The following is a 22,278-nucleotide window of genomic DNA, read 5'->3' as shown; positions in this document are numbered from 1 at the left end:
GAGAGGAAGGGGCAAGAGTGGGTGGGGGCTGGGAGCCAGGACTCCTGGGTTCTGGCCTGGGAGGAGCACTGGTACGCGTTCAGAACCTCATGGGAAAGTTGGGAGGTCCTGCAAAAGGTCGCACTGGTGCATGCACCACCCCTGGGCAGCCCTGTTACAACCCGCAGCCCCCCGGTCTCTGCCCAGTGCTGTGGGCCTGCCAGCCAGCTCGGGTCTCCTGGCTTTGCAGTCATGCCAGGGCCTTCACTGGTCATGGAAGCAGCTCCGTCACTCCCGTTAGCAGCCCAGCTGGTTCCAAAGCCAGAAGCACCTGCTGGAGAGTAACTGAGGCTGGCAGCACATGCTAGCAGCCGGGGAGTCCTGCCCAGCTCTGCCCGGGGAGCAGGCGGGGAGGGACAGAGTGGGAGTCAGGATGCCCAAGTTCTAGTCCTTGCACTGCCAGAGAATCACTGAGGCAAGGCCCTTCCTGATGGTGTACCTCAGTTTCCCCACCTGGAAGGTTGAAGTGATACTACCCCCCCAGTGGGGGAGGGGGCGGGTTTCTTACATTGTACCCCTCCAGCTGCAGGGTGCTGTGGCTGGGCCGGGTGTCAGCCGCAACGCCAGCCCCCTGCATCCCCCAGGCAGAGAGTTAAGTGGTGCCACGTTGCAAAGGCTTGATCAAGGTGGCTGGGGAGCTGTTGTAAGATGTTTTCAATGGCTGCTGAAAAGCATGCAGGGTCAGCCAGAGCACTGGTGGTGCAGAGGTCAGGGTGTGTCCCTGATGCTGTGGGTCTGCCTCATACTACAGCTGCTGATCCATCAGGGGAGTTGTACTAGCCCTCCGTTTCCCCAGGAGTAATGCCTGGCTGGCTGTGGTCACAGCCAAGTGCAGGACCTGCAAGTTGTTGGTTATTTATTTATGTTTTCCGGTGTGTACACTCCCCGCCCAGCTTCAGGGCCCCAACCTGACCTCAGCTTCCTCTGTCTCTAAATGGGCCAGGGCCCAGCTGCAGGCACCCGAGATGGGCAGAGATAATCTCAGCCCCTGCGTCATTAACTCCAGCGATCACAGCCTGCCCCTTTCTCAGAACCCTGACCGCAGGCCCCGGGGTCAGGTCCAAAGGGGGAATTTTGCTGGTGCTGCATTTCACCCAAAAGCCCCTGCCCCCGCCCCCTCTTTCCTACTTGCTTTCTGCGAACAGCTTCCTGTCCCATGAGGCCGCCCCAGCAGAACCCCAGCATGATCATCAGAACCGGCGCTCCGCTCTGCTCTGCTCCTATCTGGCTCTCTGCCAGCGGATGCGCTGGGGCAACAGGTGGGTTGGAACAAGAGTCAGAGGCTAAGCGAGGTGGGGAGAGGGGGGAACAGGATAGCTAACAGATCTGGGAAGGAGAGAAGGGTTGTAGTGGGTGGCGCTGGGAGCCCAGACTCCTGGGTTCTAGCCTCCAGCTACAGCAGCAGTGATGTCTAGTGGTTAGAGCAGGGCTCTGGGTCTCCTGGGTTCTAGCCCCAGTTTTGGCAGGGGTCTAATGCACAATTAAGAGGCTGCACGAGCAGAGGGGGTGAAAGTGATTAATTCCACCATATGAGCAAGGCAGGCGTTACCCCACCCCCTGCTGCAAGGCAGAGTGACACCAGATTCAGCCAGTCAGAAGGGGGACCGTGGGCCTGACATCATCTGAACTACACCCCCATTGGCTAAGCCTACCCTGCAGTGCTGGCCTGACAGTGGGTGACTTTGTCTCCCCCTGGTGGTGGTACCTAGTAACTACACAAGCCTGACGCTTGCAGGGCCTTCCCGGGGACACCCTGAGTTTTACTTTGGGAGCAAAAGGTCCCAGGTTCGACGCCCCCTCAGTGGCTTTAGGGTTGGACCCACAAAGGGATTTGTAACACCCAGCAAAGCACAGCAACAAGACTCTGCTCCACAAGGCCTGAGCCAGGCATCTAGCCCCCTATGTGCGGCATGGCGAGAGAGAAGTACGGACGAATGTGATTCCCAAAACATGGCACCCCAGCTAGGCAGCTGCCTAACATAACCAGTGGGGGATGCGGAGCAGTGGGATGTTTACTAGGCTCTGAACTGCCCCTAGCAGGGAGCCCCTCTCTCTGCTAGCAACCCTCACCAAGAAACCCCTCTCCTGGAGTCCTGCAGCCCAGCCACCAAGGCTCCATGGAAGGGTGAGGCCCTGAGGGTGCAGGGGGCCTTTCAGGATACATACCTGTAGGTTCTGGCTTGGGGTTCCCCAACAAAGCGGCACCTCACCCTCTGCGCTGCTATTTGTAGCTCCAGTGAGCAGGGCCGGGCACCTGCTCCATGCTGCCAGCTGTGGAGCCAGGGAGCAGGAAAGGGGGCGTCTACCAAACTGGCTGCTTTTGGCCTAGCGGGTTGAGGTCCCCTGCTTCGATCCCCCCGCCCGACCTGAAGGGGTCTTTGAACGCAGGTCTTCCAGCCCTGGTGGGCAGGGGCTAACCCTGGCGCTGCAGGAGCTTCTGGTGGGGTGGAGCTCCCTGCGACCTCACTCACTAACGCACAGGCAGCCCAGCATCTCCTGCTTCCCAGAATCAGGTGCTGTTCCACGGAGAGTGGGGGGGGGGCCTTGAGGGAAAGGAGTTGAGTTGGGGCAGCGCCAAGGGATCCCCTGCCCCAGCCCGTTCGAAAGGCGACGCCTTTGTATTGATGCATTTGACTTATGCGTGGCTCCCAATGGTTTTTCCACCACGGGTGTGTTTGGCAATAAACCCATCCCGGCCCCCTTTCCTGTCCGGTGTGGCGTGTGCGAGGGCACGGCCTGCGGCTGACGCCCCTTGGGAATAACCTGGCTCCCCACCTGCACCAGAAACACCAGCCCACTGCTCCCGCACAGTCCAGCCCTGGCTCCAGGGACGGCCCCTGCGGAGCCCACGCCAGACCCCCCGCACCCAGGCACCACTGGATGAAACAACCAAAGAGTCGTTGAGCCAGCGAGAGACCTGGGGGCTGAGCCCGGTGGTTTGGGCTCCCAGGTGCGAGTATTGAGCACTCCAGGGTGTACTGAGTTAGATCCACAATGGAACAGCATCAACAGGGGAAACTGAGGCAGGTCCCCACAATTATCACATAGTTCAGGGGGTCGAAGCACTCGCTGTTCAATTCCTCTCTCTCCTTTGGGCATGGGGAGGCTTGAAACACCCACCAGAGAGCCGTGGGCACCTGAGCCCCTCTGTGGACCCGGGTCAAACAACAGCAGAGGGGTATCATTATGCCCACAGGGCATCCGCCATGATTAACTGGAGCAGCACTTCTCAAACTGCGGTTCAGGGTCAGTGCTCCATGTAAGCTGAGTGCTTGGAGTCACATCCCGCCTGGCTGATGAGCAGAGCACACACAGCTGGCAGCATGCATGTCTATGAGTGGTGCGCATGCGTGGGTGCACATAAAAGTTATTCCACACATGGATGGGGAAAAAATTAGTGGGAACACAAGTTAGTGGGGCCCCCACCAGGGCTGTTAGACCTGTTGAGGCCCCAGGGCCAAAGTCTGAACCCCGCTTCCCAGGGCAATGGGGATTAGGTTACAGGATCTCCCCACCCGGGGTTGAAGCTCCCCTGCTCCTGGGAGCAGGAAGAACTGTGTGGTGTCAGAAGCAGGCGAGGATGCAGTGAAATTTGAGACCAGCTGAGCTGGGGCCCTGCCCCTTAAATCACAGCTACAGCTCTGCAGCCTGGATTCACCCCACCCCAGAGCTGCTTGCCAGCTGGTTCTCATTAATCCAGCTGTTATGTTGTCAGCCTCTTACAGGAACTTGTTTGCAGCCTCTCTGGTGGCCTGGGTTGCTTCACAGCTATGGTCAGTTTCCAGACTCAGGGCTGTGAAATAGATTTCTCTTTGTAACTACCTACAGGGGGGACTCGAACCTGGGACCTTAGCACTGGAGCCCATGGTTTCCCAAACTGTCAGGGAGGGGCAGCTGCAAGGTGACCCAGCCCCTCATCATTCCTCCCCACCCAAAGAAAAAGCCGGCCTTTGCTTCTGCCTCTCAGCCCCTGCCATTTCATGTGGGTGACCCAGTGTAGCTGCTATCCAAAGCAGGCAGCTGGCAAAGACCCATATGAAACTAGCTGCTTTCTGCAAAGGTGAGTGGGTGTGGGTTGAGGGGGATGGGGTTAGGTGGGAGACTGGGGGTGCCTGGCTCAGGTGAGAGGGATGGGAATTGGTTAAGAGCTGGGGGTGGGAGTGCCTGGCTTTGTGGGAGGGAAGAGGCTCGGGTGGGCAGCTTGTGGGGTTTGGTCAGCTGGCCAGCTTGCTGGAGTCATGGGGCTTAGGTGGCTGGCCCCAGCATCGCAGGGCTCAGGCGGCTCAGGCTGGTGGCTGGCCCCAGCATCGCAGGGCTCAGGTGGCTCAGGATGGCAGTTGGGTAGCTGGCCCTGGTGTTGTGGGGCTTGGGCAAGTGGCTCGGGAGGCTGGCCTGTGGCTTGGGCAGGCAACTGGTGGGGGTGCAGCTGGTCCCAGCAGTGCAGGGCTTGGGCGGGCAGGCGGCTGGCCCTCAGCGGCTGGCCTTGGTGGCATGGGGTGCAGGCGGCTGGCAGGTGGGCGGCTGGCCCCAGCAGTGTGGGGTTCGGGCAGGCGGCTCTGGCACTGCAGATCTCAGGCAGGCAGGTGGCTGTCCTAGTCAGTTCTGGTGTCCGGGCTGGGGCTCAGGCCACTGGTGCTGCACCAGGCACCTGTAAAGGGCCAAGAAAAACAATTTGTGCTTATTTTTAATTTAAATAACAATTTTATATCAAGTGGTTGTGTTATTTCTAATTACAAATTGAATCTTTTGTTCAAAGGGGGTGGGATGATGGTAAAGAAGAGGCGAGCGGGTGGTGAGTGTTTCTCAGAAGTCGAGAGGTGAGGTGTGATGCCATAAAGTTTGGGAACCGCTGCTCTGCTAACAGCCAGCTGCAGAGGAGACTCAGGCTTTTTCTCTGTAAGTGGAGCAGAACCCGTGTTGAGAAAGTGAAAGCATCACTGGTCCCTAGTGAAGATACATGAGAACATCTGCTGGGAACATACAGGGTGAGGCCATGTTTCTACAGGGCGAGCCAGGGGCCACAGGCCTTGGAAAGGGCACAAGTCCCAGGGCATCCGTGCCACATGACAGCTTAAAGTGTGTTGGGCTGACAGCTCCAGGACTCCTGGGTTCTCACCCCAGCTCTGGCAGGGGAGTAAGGTTGTGATTACCACAAGGACTCCTGCGGGGAGTGTGGTTTATGACCCGGCTTGGTAGAACTCTAGACTAGGAGTCAGGATCCCTGGGTTCCCTTTGAAGGTGCTGGGGACGAGAGTCTGGGCTAAGGGCTCGAGGCAGGGAAGTGGGAGCTGGGGCTCCTGGGCTTGAGTGAGTTAGGGCAAGTGGATGGGAAGTCAGTGAACCGGCTGCATGCTGTGGTCTATCGCCTCCCTCCCACTCCGGGAAATAGGATGTGGTGAGGCATGAGGTCAATCTTCCTGAGACCACAGGAGCAGGTTGCGTGGCTCTTACTCCCCCAGCAGGGGTGTGGGGCAGGAGCACTGGCTGTGATGCTCCCAGCCTCTCTCAGCAGGAGGCCTGAGGGTAGGGGAGATCCTGGCTTCTGCACTCCCAGGGGCTTCTGTAACTCACACATCTGGGTGTGGGCCATTGTTCCAGTGGTAGCACTTAGACCACTCATGGGGAGGAAGATGGAGTCTCCTCTGCAGTGGGCTTTTAGCTCAGACTGCAGAGGCTCCTGCTTTAAGCTCCAGGGTCCCAGGTTTGAGTCCAGCTGTGGGCAGCTACACTTCCAGAGAGGAGTCAATTGCACAGCCCTGAGCCTGGAAACTGACCAGAGCGGTGAGGAGACCCAGGCTTAGCTCCCCCACCAGGGAGGCCGCTGCCCGCTGCTGATCTGGCAGCAGAAGGGCTGTTGCCAGCGCTCACCTGATGTGCATCGCCCATGAGCAAATGGGCCTGGCTGTGCTCCCTGGCTGGCAATTCCTCCTGGGAGAGGGGGATGCAGGGCTGTGGGCTTGTTGGATGGGTGCTGGGGCTCTGCAGGCTGCTCCCCAGCCTCTCACCCCCCCCGCACCTACTCTGCAGCTGCCCTGGGGGGGAGCAGTGCTTTGAGGGCTACCCCTGGCCTCCACAAGGCCTCTCTAGTCCGCAGCCTGTTTGGTAGCATGCTCCGGAGGCTGATCAGGCTCCCGGGGCTGCCTCCAGCACCCACCCCACATGGCCCCCTGGCTGTTTAGGTGGGGAAACAGGTTCCAGTGGGTGGCCCTCTCCAGCTACCCCCCACAGCCTCCAGGATGTCTGGGTGGAGGGTGGTTCTGGTGGCTGCCCCCAGACTCTAGCATCCCCACCTGTGGCCCGCAGGCTGGCCGGGGGCTGCCCCTTTCCAGCAGCCTCCCCCCACTGCAGCCTGCAGGCTCTCCACAGAGGGGGAAGGGAGATACTTACTGAGTCTTTGTAGCAGGCAAGATGGCAGCACATCAGCCCTGCTGGTCTCTGTCTTGGGGCTGCAGCTGCCCCCCAGTGGCCATTCTCAGTATCTCCTCTCTCCAGGCTGTGGAAAACAGCCCCATTCCTGGCACGTCCCCTTTTCCTGGGCCAGCCAAGCCCTGACTTTGGTTTAAGTTAGGGTCAGAGGAAGCTGCATACTGAATTTGGTGGGCCTAGTGCTTAGTTTAGGAGTTCTTGAACAGATGGACTTACAGAAGCCCAGATATATGCACTGTAATATAAATGGCTAGATAGATATATCACCTGCCCCCATTAGCCAGGACTGCAAACAGGCCTGGAAAGGAAGAGAGGAAGGGTCCAACTTCTCCCTTCCCCACAAGGCTTCTTGAAAAACAAAAACCAGCTCGGGGAGGGAGGTGAAAATTTCTCAAGCGATCATTTCTTGGAGTTTGACAATGATGCAATTTTTGTGTTTGTTTGTCTGCCTCTAGTTCTGTTTTGGTCTCTCCCCCACCCTTTGGAGTTTCATTGAAAATGATCTCTTCTGATTAACTGTTTGTCCCCGTGAATAGGGGATTTGAGAAAGAGAGTCGAAGAGAGAGACAGAAAACCAAGCTGAGACAGGAAAGGAAAATATTAAGAGGCTGATTTATTGCAGATTCTCTCACATCCCCACACACCCAAAAAAGGGGAAAATTCCAGAATTTTGGATCAAAACAAGACAGGCTGCTGGGACCATTCCTGACCCATCTGCCTTCAAGCTACTTTGTTCTGGCTGAGCCAGCTGGATGTGATTTTTTTTTTTTTTTTGGACCAAGTTCCTAAACTTTATTCCCGGCATGTCATGATGCAATTGGTTCTGAATCTTCAGCTTACCTCCTGGCCCACACAGGGAATTAGAAGCAGCAGGGGCAGAACGGAACAAGGGATTCTACCAGGTCTCTGTCCGTCAGACAACATTGGCTGCCAGCTCCAGTTCAGGAAGACGGGAAAGCGTTATGCAGCTGAAGTGCATCTGTTCTTGGCTCTGGGGAGGGGCGGAGAAAGCCAGTCCAGTCCTCCCTCGTGGCGGTTAGAGTTCTGCCATCACCAGCTGCAAAACTGTGTCAAATCTCATGCGAGGCGGCACTGTCCCTTTTTACCTATGGGGAATCTGAGGACCGACGGATTTCCTTCACCCCCAGCTCTTTAGTTTCCACAGCACCCAGCCAGCACACCTGGCCTGTCCCTGCAGCATCCCCTGCCGGGAGGACACAGAACTAGAGGAGCTAGGAGCCCAAGCATTGTCCTCTGATTCATACAGCTCCCCTGCTGGGAGGGGACAGGACTGGAGTAACTGGGAATGCTCCAGGCACCTAATGCACTAGCAATATGCCTGACACTAGAGCATCTAATTGCACGGGGCAGCTGAAGCACAGTCCTGATCCAAGACCCCAAGCTGCCACCTGGGAAGTGCTGGCAGAATTCCCCTCTCTCAGCGGTGTGCTTGTCACACCAGTGCCTTAGCGCTAGAGGACAACCTTGGTCCTGACAGACCTTTGAGCTGCACCAGCCTGGCCTCCCACTCGCCCTGGGAAAGGGCTGCTGATCCTCACAGGCTCTGAACTCTGCCCTTTGGCCATCCTTCCTTTGAAACACAGCAGCGCCTGCAGCCCTAGTCCAGGCACGGCCCCTAATGTGCAAGGTGCTGCACTGGACAAAAAAGTTGTGTACCATTTTCTTATAACTTTGTATGAATTCTCTATACCATTCACTTATTAAGGCTTTTTTATATGGAAAGCTTGTAACTTCTGTACCATTTCCTTATTAACTTTGTATATGCGTGTGGGGGGGGGGGGGGCGGGCGAGCGAGAGAAGCTTCGTATTCAGACCTTTTATACAGAAATTTAGCATTAAGCCTTTTGTCTCAAATCTGGGTCCCTAAGAATAATTCAAGAGAGTTGAGTAAACTCTTTCACAGCTGGCTTTCTATCATCCAGAATTCTCAAATGTAGTAGTAGTAGTATAGTATAGTAGCATCCTTCAGTCTACGTAGACTATGGATCGCGCCCTTCGTAGTTCCATTTGGGATCATCATTTGCAGCATCAACTGTGACTGTGAAGGCCCACACGAGAGTGACAGTCCTTGCTGCATGTGTAATGGGTGTCTGGCAGGTCCTTACTGTGCTTTCTGTGGTCTCGCTTCTCCTCTGCTAGCTGTCTGATCTTCATCTCACCCTTCTGAAGGCCCTTGTGTAGTTCCTGCCTCCATCTGCTGCGATTGTCTGCCAGCTCCTCCCAGCTGTCCGGCTCGATGTCTACCTCCCTGAGGTCCCTCTTGCAAACATCTTTTGTAGCACAACTGGGGGTATCCAGGAGGTCTTTTTTTAACCATAAGTAAATTTTAACATTTTAACCTTAAGTGAATTTGAGTTACTTTTTCTGTAAGTACAGTATAGTGCAAGTAAATAGTAATAAATACAGGATATGTTTAGAGTATACAATACTACTGTTTTTGGCAAATAAAATACTCTGCATACATTTGTTTATTTCTCAGTAGTTAATCTTGGTTTCTTTTTTAGTGTTGTTATGCATTGCTAGGTATACCTCCTTATCCAGAATATTTGTATATCTGGCAACCTCCTGGTGCCAGGGCTGCCAGATATGAAAGAAAACAAAAAAGCAATCATGTAGCACTTTAACAACTAATGAAGTAATTTATTAGGTGATGAGCTTTCATGGGGCAGACCCACTTGTTCAGCTCTGGAGATAGTGTTGTTTTGGAAATGTTGGTTTTTAAAATGCTACATGACTGCTTTTTTTTTTTTTTTTTTTTGTTAGATACACCTCTCCTAGAGCTGGAAGGGACCTCAGGGTCATCTAGTCCAGTCCCCTGCTCTCTTGGCAGGCCCAGGTATCATCCCTGACATCTGTTTGCCCCAATCCCTAAATGGCCTCCTCAAGCATTGCTCTCAAACCCTGGATTTAGCAGACCAATCAATGCTTATGCCACTGAGCTATCCCTCCCCCTAAAATTTGATGAGGATATTAGTGCAATGCTGACAGCCCCAGGTTGCCAGCAACAGGAATAGAACCTGCAAGCATAGGGGCTAAAGCCCTGCACTCTACCACATGAGCTAAAGGCCCGCTGGCCAAAAGCTTTCTCCAGGAGCAAACTCACAACCCTCAGTTTAGCAGGCCCACACTCAAACCACTGAGCTATCTGTCCTTCCCTAAGGGTACAGACTAATACAGCTACCACTCTGTTATTAGATATGAAAGGGTTTACTGTATCTAGTGGTGGCACCTCTATCCCTAGCGGTTAAGTCCCATCTTCACAGAGTCCTGGCTGGGATGATTTAGTTGGTGTTGATCCTGCTTTGGGCAGGAGGCTAAACTTGATGACCTCCTGAAGTCTCTTCTAGCCCTGGGATTCAATGTGCCAGAGTAGACCTCTGCCCTTTTACTTAATTGCTTGGCCTGTTGAACGAATGGCGGGTGAATGAGAGCTGCGGAAGGTAAGTACCTCCAAGCACCTGGACAGGGGCATAGGCCCAGATCCAAGGACAGGAAAGACGGGTCAGATGGGGAAGATCAGACATACTGATGGCCTTAACAACAAGAAGTCCTGAGGCACCTTGTAGACTAACATTTTTTTTGGAACTTAAGCTTCTGTGAGCAAAGACCCACCTCTGACGGAGGAGGCCTTTGCCCACAAAAACTTTGGCTCCAAAAACTCTTGCATGCTGAAAAGTACCAGAGAGGTGGCCGTGTTAGTCTGTATCCTAACAAAATGAATCAGCAGTCCTGTAGCACTTTAAAGACTAACACGATAATTTATTAGGTCGCCAGCTTTCATGGGGCAGACCCCCTTCTTCAGATCCAGAGCTAGCGCCGTACTGGAAATGGTGCTGAAAGTCAGCCTGGTTTCACAGCTTTTCCTTGCAACAAACCCCGTTGCCAACTTGGGCCACGTATTTATTCTGGCGACACCATCCCTGCACCTAACCACGTTAATTACAGGATCAGGGGCTCATACTCCTGTACCTCAAGCAATGTTATATATGCCACCAGCTATGTCTACACTAGCCCAAAACTTCAAAACAGCCATTTCGAAGTTTGCTAATGAAGCGCTGAAATACATATTCAGCGCCTCATTAGAATGCCGGCGGCTGCAGCATTTCAAAATTGCCGCAGATTGCTGCCGCGTGGCTCGTCCACATGGGGGTCCTTTTTAAAGGGACCCCACCAACTTGGAAATCCCCTTATTCCTATCAGCAGACAGGCCTTGTCTGCTCATAGGAAAAAGGGGATTTCGAAATTTAAAAGGACCCCCAGCTGGACAAGCCACACGGCAGCAATCCGCGGCAATTTTGAAATGCTGTGGCTGCCGGCATTCTAATAAGGCGCTGAATATGTATTTCAGCGCTTCATTAGCAAACTTCGAAATGGCCATTTGCATGGCCGTTTTGAAGATTTGGGCTAGTGTAGACACAGCCATCATGTGCCAGCAATGCCCTTCTACACCATACATTGGACAAACACTTCAAAGAATAAACGGACAGAGCAGCCATTAGGAATCTGAATGCACATAAAGCTGTCAGCGAGCATTCAATGGAGCGGGCTATTCTGTTAAAGCCCTGAGAATCTGTGTCTTGCAACAGAGAGACTAACAGCAGATTACAAAGGGAAACCTCTGAACTGGATTTATGCTCAGATTTGATACTTTGACACTGGGCCTTAATAGAGATTGCAATTACCTTAGGCATTACGAAGACAATTTCCCCATCTTTGATATTCCTAGTGATCTCAGGCAGGGCACTTACTGTTAATAATTCTCTCCCCCTGCTCTCCACTTCTGTCCTATGTATCTGATTTGTCTTTTTTTTTTTTTTTTAATCTAGTTCACTTTCCGCACAGTTTCCAGTGCAGTGCTATCTCCAGAGCTGAGGAAGGGGGTCTGCCCCATGAAAACTCATCTCCAAAGCAATTATTGGATCATCTCTAAAGTGCTACAGGACTGCTGGCTTGTTTTCCAAAATCTCTCTTGGTCTCTAAGGTGCCGCAGGACTTCTCGTTGCTTTTGCAGATGCAGACTGACACCGCCAGCTCTCTGAGAAGTGACTTCTTCGGAGTTGAAAGCCAGCATCTTCGTTTGAAAGCAGGTTCAAAGGCCCTTTTAGAGCATAAGAATGGCCATACTGGGTCAGGCCAAACGTCCATCCAGCCCGGTAGCCTGTCTGCTGACAACAGCCAGTGCCAGGTGCCCCAGAGGGGGTGGATGGAAGACGATGATCCTGCAATCCGTCTCCAGCCTCTGACAATCAGAGGCCAGGGACACCATTCCTACCCTTGGCTAACAGGCTTTTATAGCCCTAACCTCCATGAATTCATCTTGCTCTTAAATTCTGTTACAGTCCTACCCTTCAGTCTCCTCTGGCAAGGAGTTCCACAGGTTAACTATGCACTAAGTGAGGACCTTTTATTAGTTTTCAACCTGCTGCCCATGAAGAGGAATGTGGCAGCATTGAGGTAGCACCCACAAGGCACCAGGGATGACTGACTGATACCACTAAGGGTGCCTAGGTTTTTGCATAGGCATCGGATGACTAACCGGTGCCAATCTGCATGAGAGAGGCCACTCTGAATCCAAGACGTCCTGCGCGGGGACCCTAGGTTTCATCTCGTCAACGTCAGCTCAGTGATCCGTCTCAGCAGAAGCCTGGCTGCAGCCCTCCCCCATCTAACACACCCCATCAGCCACGTTAGGGGAGCAATGAGTTGGCAGCACCAACAACCAGATGAAGCGGGCTTGGGTGTGTGCGTTCACCAGCGTCATACATCATGGAATATGCCCTACCAATAAACGTGCCATTTTGTCTTATCCCCCTGCAGAAGATCCTGAATAATTCTTTGAAGTACAATACCCCCATTCGAGAACTTACAGCCTGAACAGCCAAGCAGACAGACCGTTCATCCTAGTCACCAGCTAGGGAAACTGAGGCACAGAGCCAGAAGGTGACTTGCCCCAGGAACCTTACAGCTCAGGCTGGTGTTGAAGCCTGCAGGTCATTAACCATGCAGGGGAGGAAAGGCGAGAACCCAGGAGCAAGGCACCTAGCTGTGGCACTTGCTTTATCAGTACTGGGGATGTGGTTAGCACAGCGTCGGCTGGTGTGTAGACTTCCCTTGTTATTGTTTGGGAGGAAGCAAGGCGGCAGTGCTGACGCAGCCAGAGACCGAGGCCTCCGGCCTCGAACTCACGTCAGTTTCCATCAGGGACAAGGGAAGGAGGTGCGCCGTTTCGTCCTCCTCCGTGTCGCCTCGGCTGGGGTGAGCTGCATCAGCAGCGGGGCCCCTAGCACCCCCGTACGCCATAGGTGGCGCTGCCTGGGAGCAGTGGGAAGCAATTATCCAAACAGCCATTGCATGAATGGAGCTGGTGCAGACTAACACGGCTACCTCTGTTACCAGCCATTCCATGAGGACAGACTGGATCCTTGGAAAGCTCCCTAGCTGACTGAGCGAGGCCAAGGGCTGGGGGGACTCGCGATGGACAATCGCCTGCCTTTTACAAGCTCTCCCCCTGAGAGGGGGTGGTGCATATTGTTCTAGGGCAGGTGACTCGACTACCCTCGACATAGAATCAAGCCCTAAACAAGCTTCTGTCTCAAAGGATTCATCAGCCCTGCCCAGAGACAGGTTCTCAGCCCCTGTAAGGAGGATGAGCTACCTAGACTCATTTCCAGCTCAGCATGGTGCTTATCACAGGCAGAGCAATGAGCTTGCCGAGGTGATGGATGTTTTGCCCATTCAGGAGCAGCAAGAAGTTGCTCAAGGTAAGATGTTCACGCATGCCCCTGGCAGGGGATCTTTCCAGGACACAGGGAAGGTTCTTCAGGTCACCTAGAGATGGGTTAGGAACAGATTTCTAGAGCGTAACTTGGGGAAGGTCTTGCATTTGCCCTCCCCCCCAAAGCCTTATTGTGTCACCACTGAAGGATCAGCAGTAAAAGGACCAGCAACTCTGGAAAGTCACTCAAAGCTTTAAAACAAAGGGCAAAACCTCCAGAAGTTCAGGAGAAGGAGCCTCGGGCAGTTCTGAGCCACTCTACAGAATGCAATAAAGTTGCTCCAACTGCCACCAAGATAACCCCCCTCAACCCTTTCAAAGTGTGCACATCTGAGGCCACAGCAACGGACTCCTTGTGGACGTCACCGGGGAATGGTGGAGACCAACCTTTCCAGCAGCGGGCAATGAATTTCAGCAGCCAAGGACAAAAATCGGGTTGGTTTCAACATAGTCAGCATCCACCATTCCAGCTGAGGTCCGTTCAGAAGAGCTAGGCTCCAGACCCATTGGCCTGCATAGAAACAAGGCCATGCAAGTCTTGGCCATGTGACAAGTTAACAGAGCCACCCACCTTCCATCTCCCCAGCCTGATCCAGGGCTATTTGTTACCAAACTCATTAGCTGCTACGTAGACGTCGTTAAATGAAAAAGGAAATCACAGCATAGATTTTTGGACAGTGATTTGTAACGTTACCGGAAGCGATTTAATTTTAAATTAATTGATTGCAACTTTGCAATTTATTTAAAGCTTATTTTCTGTGATCTTTTTATGGATTCCCCCCGCCCCCATGGACCTCTGGCGGTATGCTTGCAAGCCCCCCAGGAGTCCATGAACCCCAGGTTGGGGAACCACTGCACCAGGGGATAATGGAGGAAAGTTGAGCTAGGCAGCTTAATGCTTTCCAAAGAAACGTAAAGCTCTGCCAGGTAATTAACACGGAAAAGCGGATGCTGATGTGATTATGCTCAGCTTCCTCCTTCCAACAGTACGACTGGGGAGTTGGGCCCCAAGGGATCCAGGAAACCAGATTATTAAATAAAGGTGCAAATTCATTCCAGCTCCAGAGTATAAATAGTTTATTACGGATGGATAAGTCCATTTTAAATTGCTGTATCAAAATAAATAAGCTATTTAAAGTGCATATTTATATGTATATTGCACAAGTGTTTTTACAAAAGTTAGAGCATAAATAACAATTACACCTTAGCTCTTCCCACACATATAATTCAGGTCTTTAAATAAATGAAAACAAGTGCTTTCCACCAGAGAATAAGCGTGCTAAGATCAGAGGTTCTAGGCCAAGGCCGTTACACAATTTCATCCTTCTTGAGGATTAGAACGAAGGGAATCTCTGGATCCTCCTTGCAAAGGACAGCAAGGTTAAGAAACCCCTCCTCTAAAGTCACTCGTGACTTTAGCTTAGCACTTGCCAATTATCCCACTGACCGGAAGTAAAAAAAGTGTATTGCTAATAAATACTTAAATTGGATATCCTCTATAAATACACCCCAGTATGGAGGAAGAAAATACACACATCTGAATGTCAGACAAGCTTGCCCAGATGACGGATGTTTTGTATGAAGAATACACACAAACCTGGAACCACTGTTACTTAATCTACGCAGTTCTGTAGCTCATTGGTACAACAGTACAGGAGCTGAGCTATGGCTGACTTTATTCCAGAAGAGCAAATCCCCAACAGCACCAGTTAGAGTCAAAGTGACCTACCAATTTTCAGCTCTTCTATTCAAAACAAGCCCCCTTCCCCAATAACTTAGGAGACAGTACTGCTCACTTTCAGCACAGCTGCATCTACACTACAAAAATAACTTTGACGTACAGCTTCCAAGCTGAGCGTCCACACACACCTTACATCGAAGTTCTCTTCCCAGGAATGGAGTAAGGGCTCCAAGGGAAGATGTGTATAGACGCCCTCCTGGCTACTTTGAAGTAGCACCTAACTTCAGTTAGTTCCTAGTGTACACACACCATGTACAATAGTACCTTACTCAGAGTAATGCCATTGCAGGGATGGAACGGAGCCTATGACAAGTGCAGTTTGTGGTTGATAACTTGACATCAATCTTTGTAATGGGTTACCACCCACAATCATGCCAGTCCTTTTCCACAGGGTTACTAGTTTCAAGAACAGGAGATTTAAAGAAGAAATGAATAAAACTGGAATGTCATGTTTGCTTTCTGGCTTTTCCACCTTAACAGATTCTCCGCCCATCCCTGCATTTCCACAAGAGGGCTAGGATCCACTTTATTTTTAAATGATTCCTGAGATGGATATGTTCACATGACTCCAAAGCCTGGAGCTTTAAGGAAAGGACAAACTGTCCAAGGGTCATGATAAAGTCATGGAACTTGGCAGTCATGTCTGCTAATTTCACCCTCTCTAAACAGCTCTAAAAATAATCACAATACACTTAGGTAGCTCCAGAAAACTCCTGGGGAAGCTGTTGTGACATCTGCCCCAGGGATCATTAGGGAAGAAACACTTTTTTAAAATAATCCCATTTACGCTGGTTACACGTCACCACAGATTATACAGTGGAAACCAACTAGTCAATTTCCACCCTGAGTTAACACCACAGCCAGGAAATGGAAATTAACTAGACATTGTACTGGTAAGATCCAATTTTAGGGGCATCACAGAAAGGTGTTTAGACGCTAAACAGACTTTTCCATTACATTTTGAATAGATGCAATTTCGTCAGTCTATTCTAAAAGCCGTACATTTGTGGGGGTGGGGGGGGGGGCCAGGCAGATGTTGACACCATCTCCTTAAAGACTCAATGGCCAGAAATCTAGAACGTGAAATATAATTAGGCAAACAGCTTCTTTTAACGGATCTGCCACCTCTTAGGGCTTTACAGCAACAAGGTCAGATCGATCTCAGACCTTTGTGCTCCAAAAGAACAGGCCTCAGTCTCCTTCATCTAAAACAGACTCTCCAAGAGCGTTCAGCATTTTAGAGCCTATGACACGTATGAGCAGTGGCAATGCCTGCCAGAAGAGGTTATGCCTAAGCTACGCGGATCAGCATCGTACATTAGTTGCCGTAAGACCAAACGGATGGTAGAAGGCGATGTGCAGCAATGATTAGGCAATCACACCAAAAGTGATGTGAATGTTGACCTTGGTTGCAGTCCCCCTCCAATGGAAACAGGTCTGGCCTTGTTGAGAGTGACCCGCACCCAAAACAAAATAAAAAGTAGCACCAGTAGACAATCTCCCAGTTACTTACAATAAATTATAGGATAATAAAGAATCACAATAAATATCTCCGATTGCTAAAAGACCAACTCAGTCTGTTGTTTGGTGCAACCCACGGTGTGCGCCTTCTGGATCCGTCCTGCTTCGAGTGGCGCTCAGCCGTCCCCTCTGAAAGGGCCTGTCCTGCGCCTGAGCTAGCAACGCCCCCTCTTCTCCCAGCGTCTGCGGCTGATTGTTACCTTGGGAATTTTGCTAGTGGCAAACTACCTTCCACAGCCGCTAGCAGAGAGAACTGACAGCCATGTATTCACTTACAGGACAAGTCCTTGCTCCCAGCTACTGCTCCGCCACCTCAGAAGAACTAGGTAGCCTAAAAAGGCCAAAGAAGTTGACTTTTTTGGTGTTTTGGTCCAGCTGCCAGTCTTCGCTGCCTGGTTTATCCACCTCCATCCTCACGTCGAGAGTGGCGCCTTTCTGCAGAGGTTGCAGAGCGGCCGAGAACCGGGACACGGTGTCTTGCGACTTTGAGGACAAGTCCAGGCTGACAGTCAGAATCGGGCGGCGATTGTTGCCTGAGTCCATGTGGCTGACGATCACTTGCACAGTCTGATTCGCCCTGCACGTGGAAGCAGTGCACCTTACAGCGAGCTGCACGTAGATAAAATACAGGCCTCCGACCTTCACCCCCAGCTTGTGCGAAGCCGTGTCGTAGTTGAAGTTGGAGCTGAAAACCACACCATCGACACGAGGGTCAGATTCCCACTCCATTAGCTTGTTCGTGATTAGATCTGCAGAAACAGGGGTGAAGCGGGGTTGAGAATCCTTCTGTTCCCCTGGCACTGTGCGTACAAACACCTCCTCTGCCCAGCTCTGCCTCTGGCCTGTCCCGTGCCTCAGTTTCCCCCAGCTGCAAAGTGGGGAGGATGAGCGTGACCTGTGCAAAGCACTGGTGAAAAGGGTACTAGAGGCAGAGGAGCATCAGTGAGCCGGTGAGTCAATGCACAGGGACCTCTGCTGGATGGAATCTTAATTGCTCATCAGCACCACCAGCTCTGCACTGATGCTAGTGGGGGATTCTCCTTTAGCAGCAGGGGGAATTGGAGCACCAGGCTGAGTTCTCACCTGGCCATCCCTAATTCTACAACCCAGCCAGGAAGCCTGAAATGGCAGCAGGTTTGTCACAGGGGCTCAGGCTGAAGCAGGACAACACAAGAGGAGGTGGATGGGTGGGTGTGGGAAGTGTCTTTAGTCTGAAGGGAGGGGGCAAGAGGATTTTGAGTCTGGCCAGGACAGCCTCCACCCTGCCCACCAGCTGTCTGTTCCTACCAGTTTGGGCAGCAGATGGTCTGTGGGTCTGGCCAGGACGTTCCCAGGCCCAGGATTTAAGGATCAGCTACCTCTCACCAGTCATAGGCATGAAGAACCACCTCACAATACTCCTGGGACAGTCATATGGCTGTTTCCCAGAGGAAGCAGAAGAGGGGAACTCGCTTATAAGTGGGTGGTTTAGGCTGGCAGGTTATAATGAGGGTTTGGATTTAGTTAGGACAGTCCAGGAAGGAACCTGCTCCCTAGACGGGATTTTTGCCTAACAGAACATGAGCAGTCAGGCATTTGGCTTCACATCACAATCATATGGTGACGGAGCACAGCCCCGGATGTCTGAGGATCTGGTTTAGAGCTGTATTTCTTCAACAGTGTCCTGCGGAACACTAGCGCTCCCTGGACAACTCGCAGGCGGGAGACAACTGCGAGCGCCTGGAAAAGTAATTCAGACTTTTACAATAACTATTTTACCACGATAACAGTCATGGACAGGACTGAAATATAATTTTATTTCGACGAGAGCAGTAGTGGAGGGCAACACAATGAGGTTGACTAACACTGTGCTAGTCTCCAGCCTCTTCTAATTGTCTCTCTCTCTGGAAAACATGCATAGGTGTTCCAGATCAATAGTAGTATTGTTTGGCATTCCATTGTCTCAAAAAGTTTAAGAAACACTGGCTTAGAGGGCAGCAGACCCCCTGATTAAATGAACACTGGGTTAGCTGGATGGGAAAACTGTTAGTTATGGGGCCCAGCTCAAACTTGCAAAGATCACGGCGCAAGAGAACAATTTCCCTACTACTGTATAAACAGCATGAGATTTAAAAACCCTTTTGATGGGCTGAATGTAGGGGAATTACCCAGCCCAGAACCTCAAAAGTATTTAAACACCTAAACTTCCATCTGCCCCCCCAATGGGAAAGGAAAAGAATGAGCACCATTAATGCCAAGTAATTAAAATACTCACAGCTTTTGGGCAACATCTGGGCACCAGCCTCCTGAAAAGAGAGAAAGGGAGTTTTGTTTTACAACACAAGATGTGCAGGACAACGCTCAAAGAGAGAACAGCTGTCAGACAAATTTCTCCTCCAGACACCTTAGCGAAGAGGACAACATGCACTAAAGAACATAAATTAACCCAAACGGTCCTCAGCTCAAATGCAGGGGTGGAGCACACACACAACTTTATGGGGAAGTTGAGATGCAGAACTCAGCAGAGCCAAGAAGCGGTCAGGTTGGAATGAAAAGGACTTTCCAGCAGCCTCCAGGTCATGCACATAGCTATTTTGCAAAAGCAGCTACTAGTGTCTCTGGGCCGCTGTTTTCCAGTGATGTCTCAGGCTTTGTTTCCAGTTATGGCTGCAGCAACTGTGATTTTAAGGGGTGTCACAAGTCCCCTGAAATTTGTAGCTGGGTTAAATGAAGAGCACTCCCAGTTCCACATTAGCTCAGCTCCATCCTGCTTGGTTTGCAGGAGCAGTGACAAAACTTGAAACGACTGGCAGCCAACGGGACGATCTAAGGCAGCAAGTGTCACTCTCTAAATCATCCACTCTGCCCTAGAATTTAAGAACCAGTCACCTCCCCCAGGCCACCACGTTCCCCTGGAGCATCTCAACCCCTCTCAGTTCCCCTGTGTGACAGGAGAACAGGGGAGCTGCTGCACGAAGATGAAGTGACTTGCTCAAGGTCATGGCGGGCATCTGTGGCAGAGGAAGGAATTCAACATAGGTCTCCCAGAATACAGGCCAGCACCTGACCCACTCGGTCACCCTTCCTCAGCACACAGCTCCCTGCTACACACCGTCAGTGCATCTGGGCATCTACCCCTTAAGTGCTGGGGGATCCAGGGAGGGGAGGCCCAGCAAAGGTCTGGGATGGAAAGTGGCATAGAAGAGCCATTAAGGCAGGGCCACGCAGCTAGCCAAGCCAGAGACACTATCTCTGCTGTCTCCACACACAACCCCCCACCCCCGCCGAGTTTCCTCCAGGTAGGGACAGACACAGACCCTCCACTGCCCACACTGCTAGGGACAGACAGGCAGCAGCAAAAGGGGGGTGTCCTAGTCAGACACACAGACACCCCAGAGGCTCCTAGAGGCAGAAAGCCAGAAGGGGCAGGGATGGGGTGACCAGACACACTGACCCTCTGCCCCACTCACTGCTAGGGATGGGCAGAGAGCCAGGGCGAAGGGATTGTCCTGGCCAGACATACTGACCCGCTGCCCCCAAAGCTGCTAGGGCCAGACAGACAGACATGGGGGCAGGATTGTCCTGCCGAGCCACACTGACCCTCTGCCCCCCAGGCTGCTAGGGCCAGGCAGACAGACAGACAAACATGGGGGCAGGAATTGTCCAGGCCAGACACACTGATCCTCTGCCCCCAAAGCTGCTAGGGACAGACAGACAGCCTGGGGGGGGGGGGGGGGAGGAGTGTCCTGGCCACACACACTGACCCCCGTCTTGCGGGCAGACAGACAGACGGACGGATGGAGGGGGGGGTGATTGTCCTGGCCAGACACACTGACCCTCTGCCCCCACAGCTGCTCGGGACAGACAGCCTGGGGCGGGGGGGGGGGGGGGGGGGAATGTCCTGGCCAGACACACAGACAGACAGACAGACAGACAGACGCCCCGCCCGGCGCTCCCCCCCTCCCCTTACCTTGTACGCCTGGGGCAGCGCGGCGGCGGGCTGCGGGGTGCCCAGCGGCCGAGAGAGGGGCAGGGGCAGGGCCCCCCCATTCGAGTAGAAGACGAGCCCCGCGAAGGCTGCGGCCAGGGCGCACAGCCCAGCCAGCAGGCACCAGTCCAGGCAGCGGCAGGGGCAGGCGCGGCCGGCGGCGGCCGGCAGGAGGCTCTCGGGGTCCCGGCTGTGCTGTAGGGCCGTCATAGGTGCGGTGGCGGCAGCGGGGCTCCGAGCTGCAGTGAGCGGCGGCGCCCGGCCCGCGGGCTATATAGGCGCGGGGCGGGGCGGGGCGGGGCGGGCGCCGGCGCCGAGCGGAGAATTTCCACTGCCCGCGGCGGGCAGGAAAGGAAAACGCTGCGGGGAAGGGAACCCGCTCATCATGGGGCTGCGGCGGGGGGAGCTCGGGGAGGGGGGCTGGGCGAAGGGGGAGGAGGCCGGGGCGGGGGAAGGGGAAGGGGAAGGGGAAGGGGCCTGGAAGGTGGGGAAAGGGAGGGGGCTGGACAAGAGGGAGGAGGGGGCTGGGGGAGGTAACTGGGAAGGGGGGGGTTGGGCACTTGGAAAGGGGGCTGAGCCTGTGGAGCGGGCGTGGGAAGAAGGGATGGGAAAGGGAGGTGGAGGTGCGGGAGATGCGCTGGTCTGGTACAGGGGTGAGCATGACTCAGGCTGCGGCAGAGAAGGGGGCAGGCTGACCTGGCTGAGGCTGGCCTGGGGCTCAGCACCAATCCCCCAGCCCTGGTAGAGACCCCCACCTGACCTGGGGCCAGGCAGATCTGCCCGGAGGCTGGGAGCTCAGCCTTGCAAGACCTACCCCTTGAAGGATCCTAAATCTCCTTCTCAAAGGGATTTAGACCCTTCGGCGCCAAAGGCCTATTGACAGTTGAGGGGACTTAGGCTCTCACATGTCTAGATCTCTCTTGAAAATGAGACTGAGGCTTCTAGCCACTTTCTAAGGAGAACTTCAGCCCCTGGCGGGGGGTGGGGGGTGTCAGCAGGAGAAATGGGATGACATTAAGAAAGGGGAAATGAAGGGCTTTGGGGGTGCCCCACATGGCGAGGACTCGTCACTCGTTCTCTTTGGGGCGGGGGCAGGAGCAATATAAAAATGCTCATGGTACACAGAGGGGTTCGGGGCAGGGCAGAACAACCCTGGCAGAAATCCAGGCGGGGGATACGTGACGCCCCTCTTCATGCCCCACTTCGGCCCCCCACGGAGCCTTGTGGGTTTTGGAGCCCTGGAAGCCCCGGGCTGTCGTTCAGCCACGTGGCTACGGAACAATGCGTGGTGCTGTCTACACCACGTCAGCCCACGGCAGTCGCCCTTGCCACGAGAGCAGTGTTTCTGAAGCTCTGTTCCGTGGAACATTAGTGTTCCATGAGCCGGTCGCAGCTGTGCCGTGGCAGCCGCGGCTAGCAAGGCCGTTGGGCCACTAGATGTATTTTCTGTTATTAAAAGCAGATGCGATGTTGCATCTCCGTTGCCGGGTGCTGGATTCGTTCACTTCATTTTCGTGTTGCTGCTTGGGTGGGTTTTTCTTGTTTTTTGGTCTGACAACAATTTTCGTGGGTGCTCCACATGGAGGTCGTATTGTTCCGTGTTCTGTGGTCTCAGAAAGTTTCAGGAGCACAGCCCTAGACTACGGGGTCTATCCACCCAAGGAGTGAGCACTGCTCCAGCTGACAGGCTGCCTTTCCCTCCTGGTCTTAGAGACCCGGATTCCAGGTTCACTTGGATCTAACCCTCAGGCAAGACTGCCTTCCAGGGGAGGGGTTAAATTCCACCAC

At 53.2% G+C, this 22,278-nt stretch overlaps 1 protein-coding gene across 1 annotated transcript; it reads right to left on the bottom strand.

Annotated features, from left to right (window-relative positions):
• Window positions 1-14,087: 14,087 nt before the first annotated feature.
• Window positions 14,088-20,709, bottom strand: TNFSF9 (TNF superfamily member 9). The gene is made up of 3 exons (XM_074979955.1): window positions 20,473-20,709; window positions 18,778-18,808; window positions 14,088-17,272 (listed from the first exon to the last, which is right to left on the bottom strand). The coding sequence occupies exons 1-3, from the start codon at window positions 20,698-20,700 to the stop codon at window positions 16,821-16,823; spliced, it is 711 nt and encodes a 236-aa protein (XP_074836056.1). The 5' UTR covers window positions 20,701-20,709; the 3' UTR covers window positions 14,088-16,820.
• Between the last annotated feature and the right edge of the window lie 1,569 nt (window positions 20,710-22,278).

Source organism: Carettochelys insculpta, chromosome 29, assembly GCF_033958435.1.
Source record: "Carettochelys insculpta isolate YL-2023 chromosome 29, ASM3395843v1, whole genome shotgun sequence".
Classification (NCBI taxonomy): Eukaryota; Metazoa; Chordata; order Testudines; family Carettochelyidae; genus Carettochelys; species Carettochelys insculpta.
The sequence above is the reverse complement of the archived record's forward strand: the minus strand, read 5'-3'. Positions and strand labels throughout refer to the sequence as shown.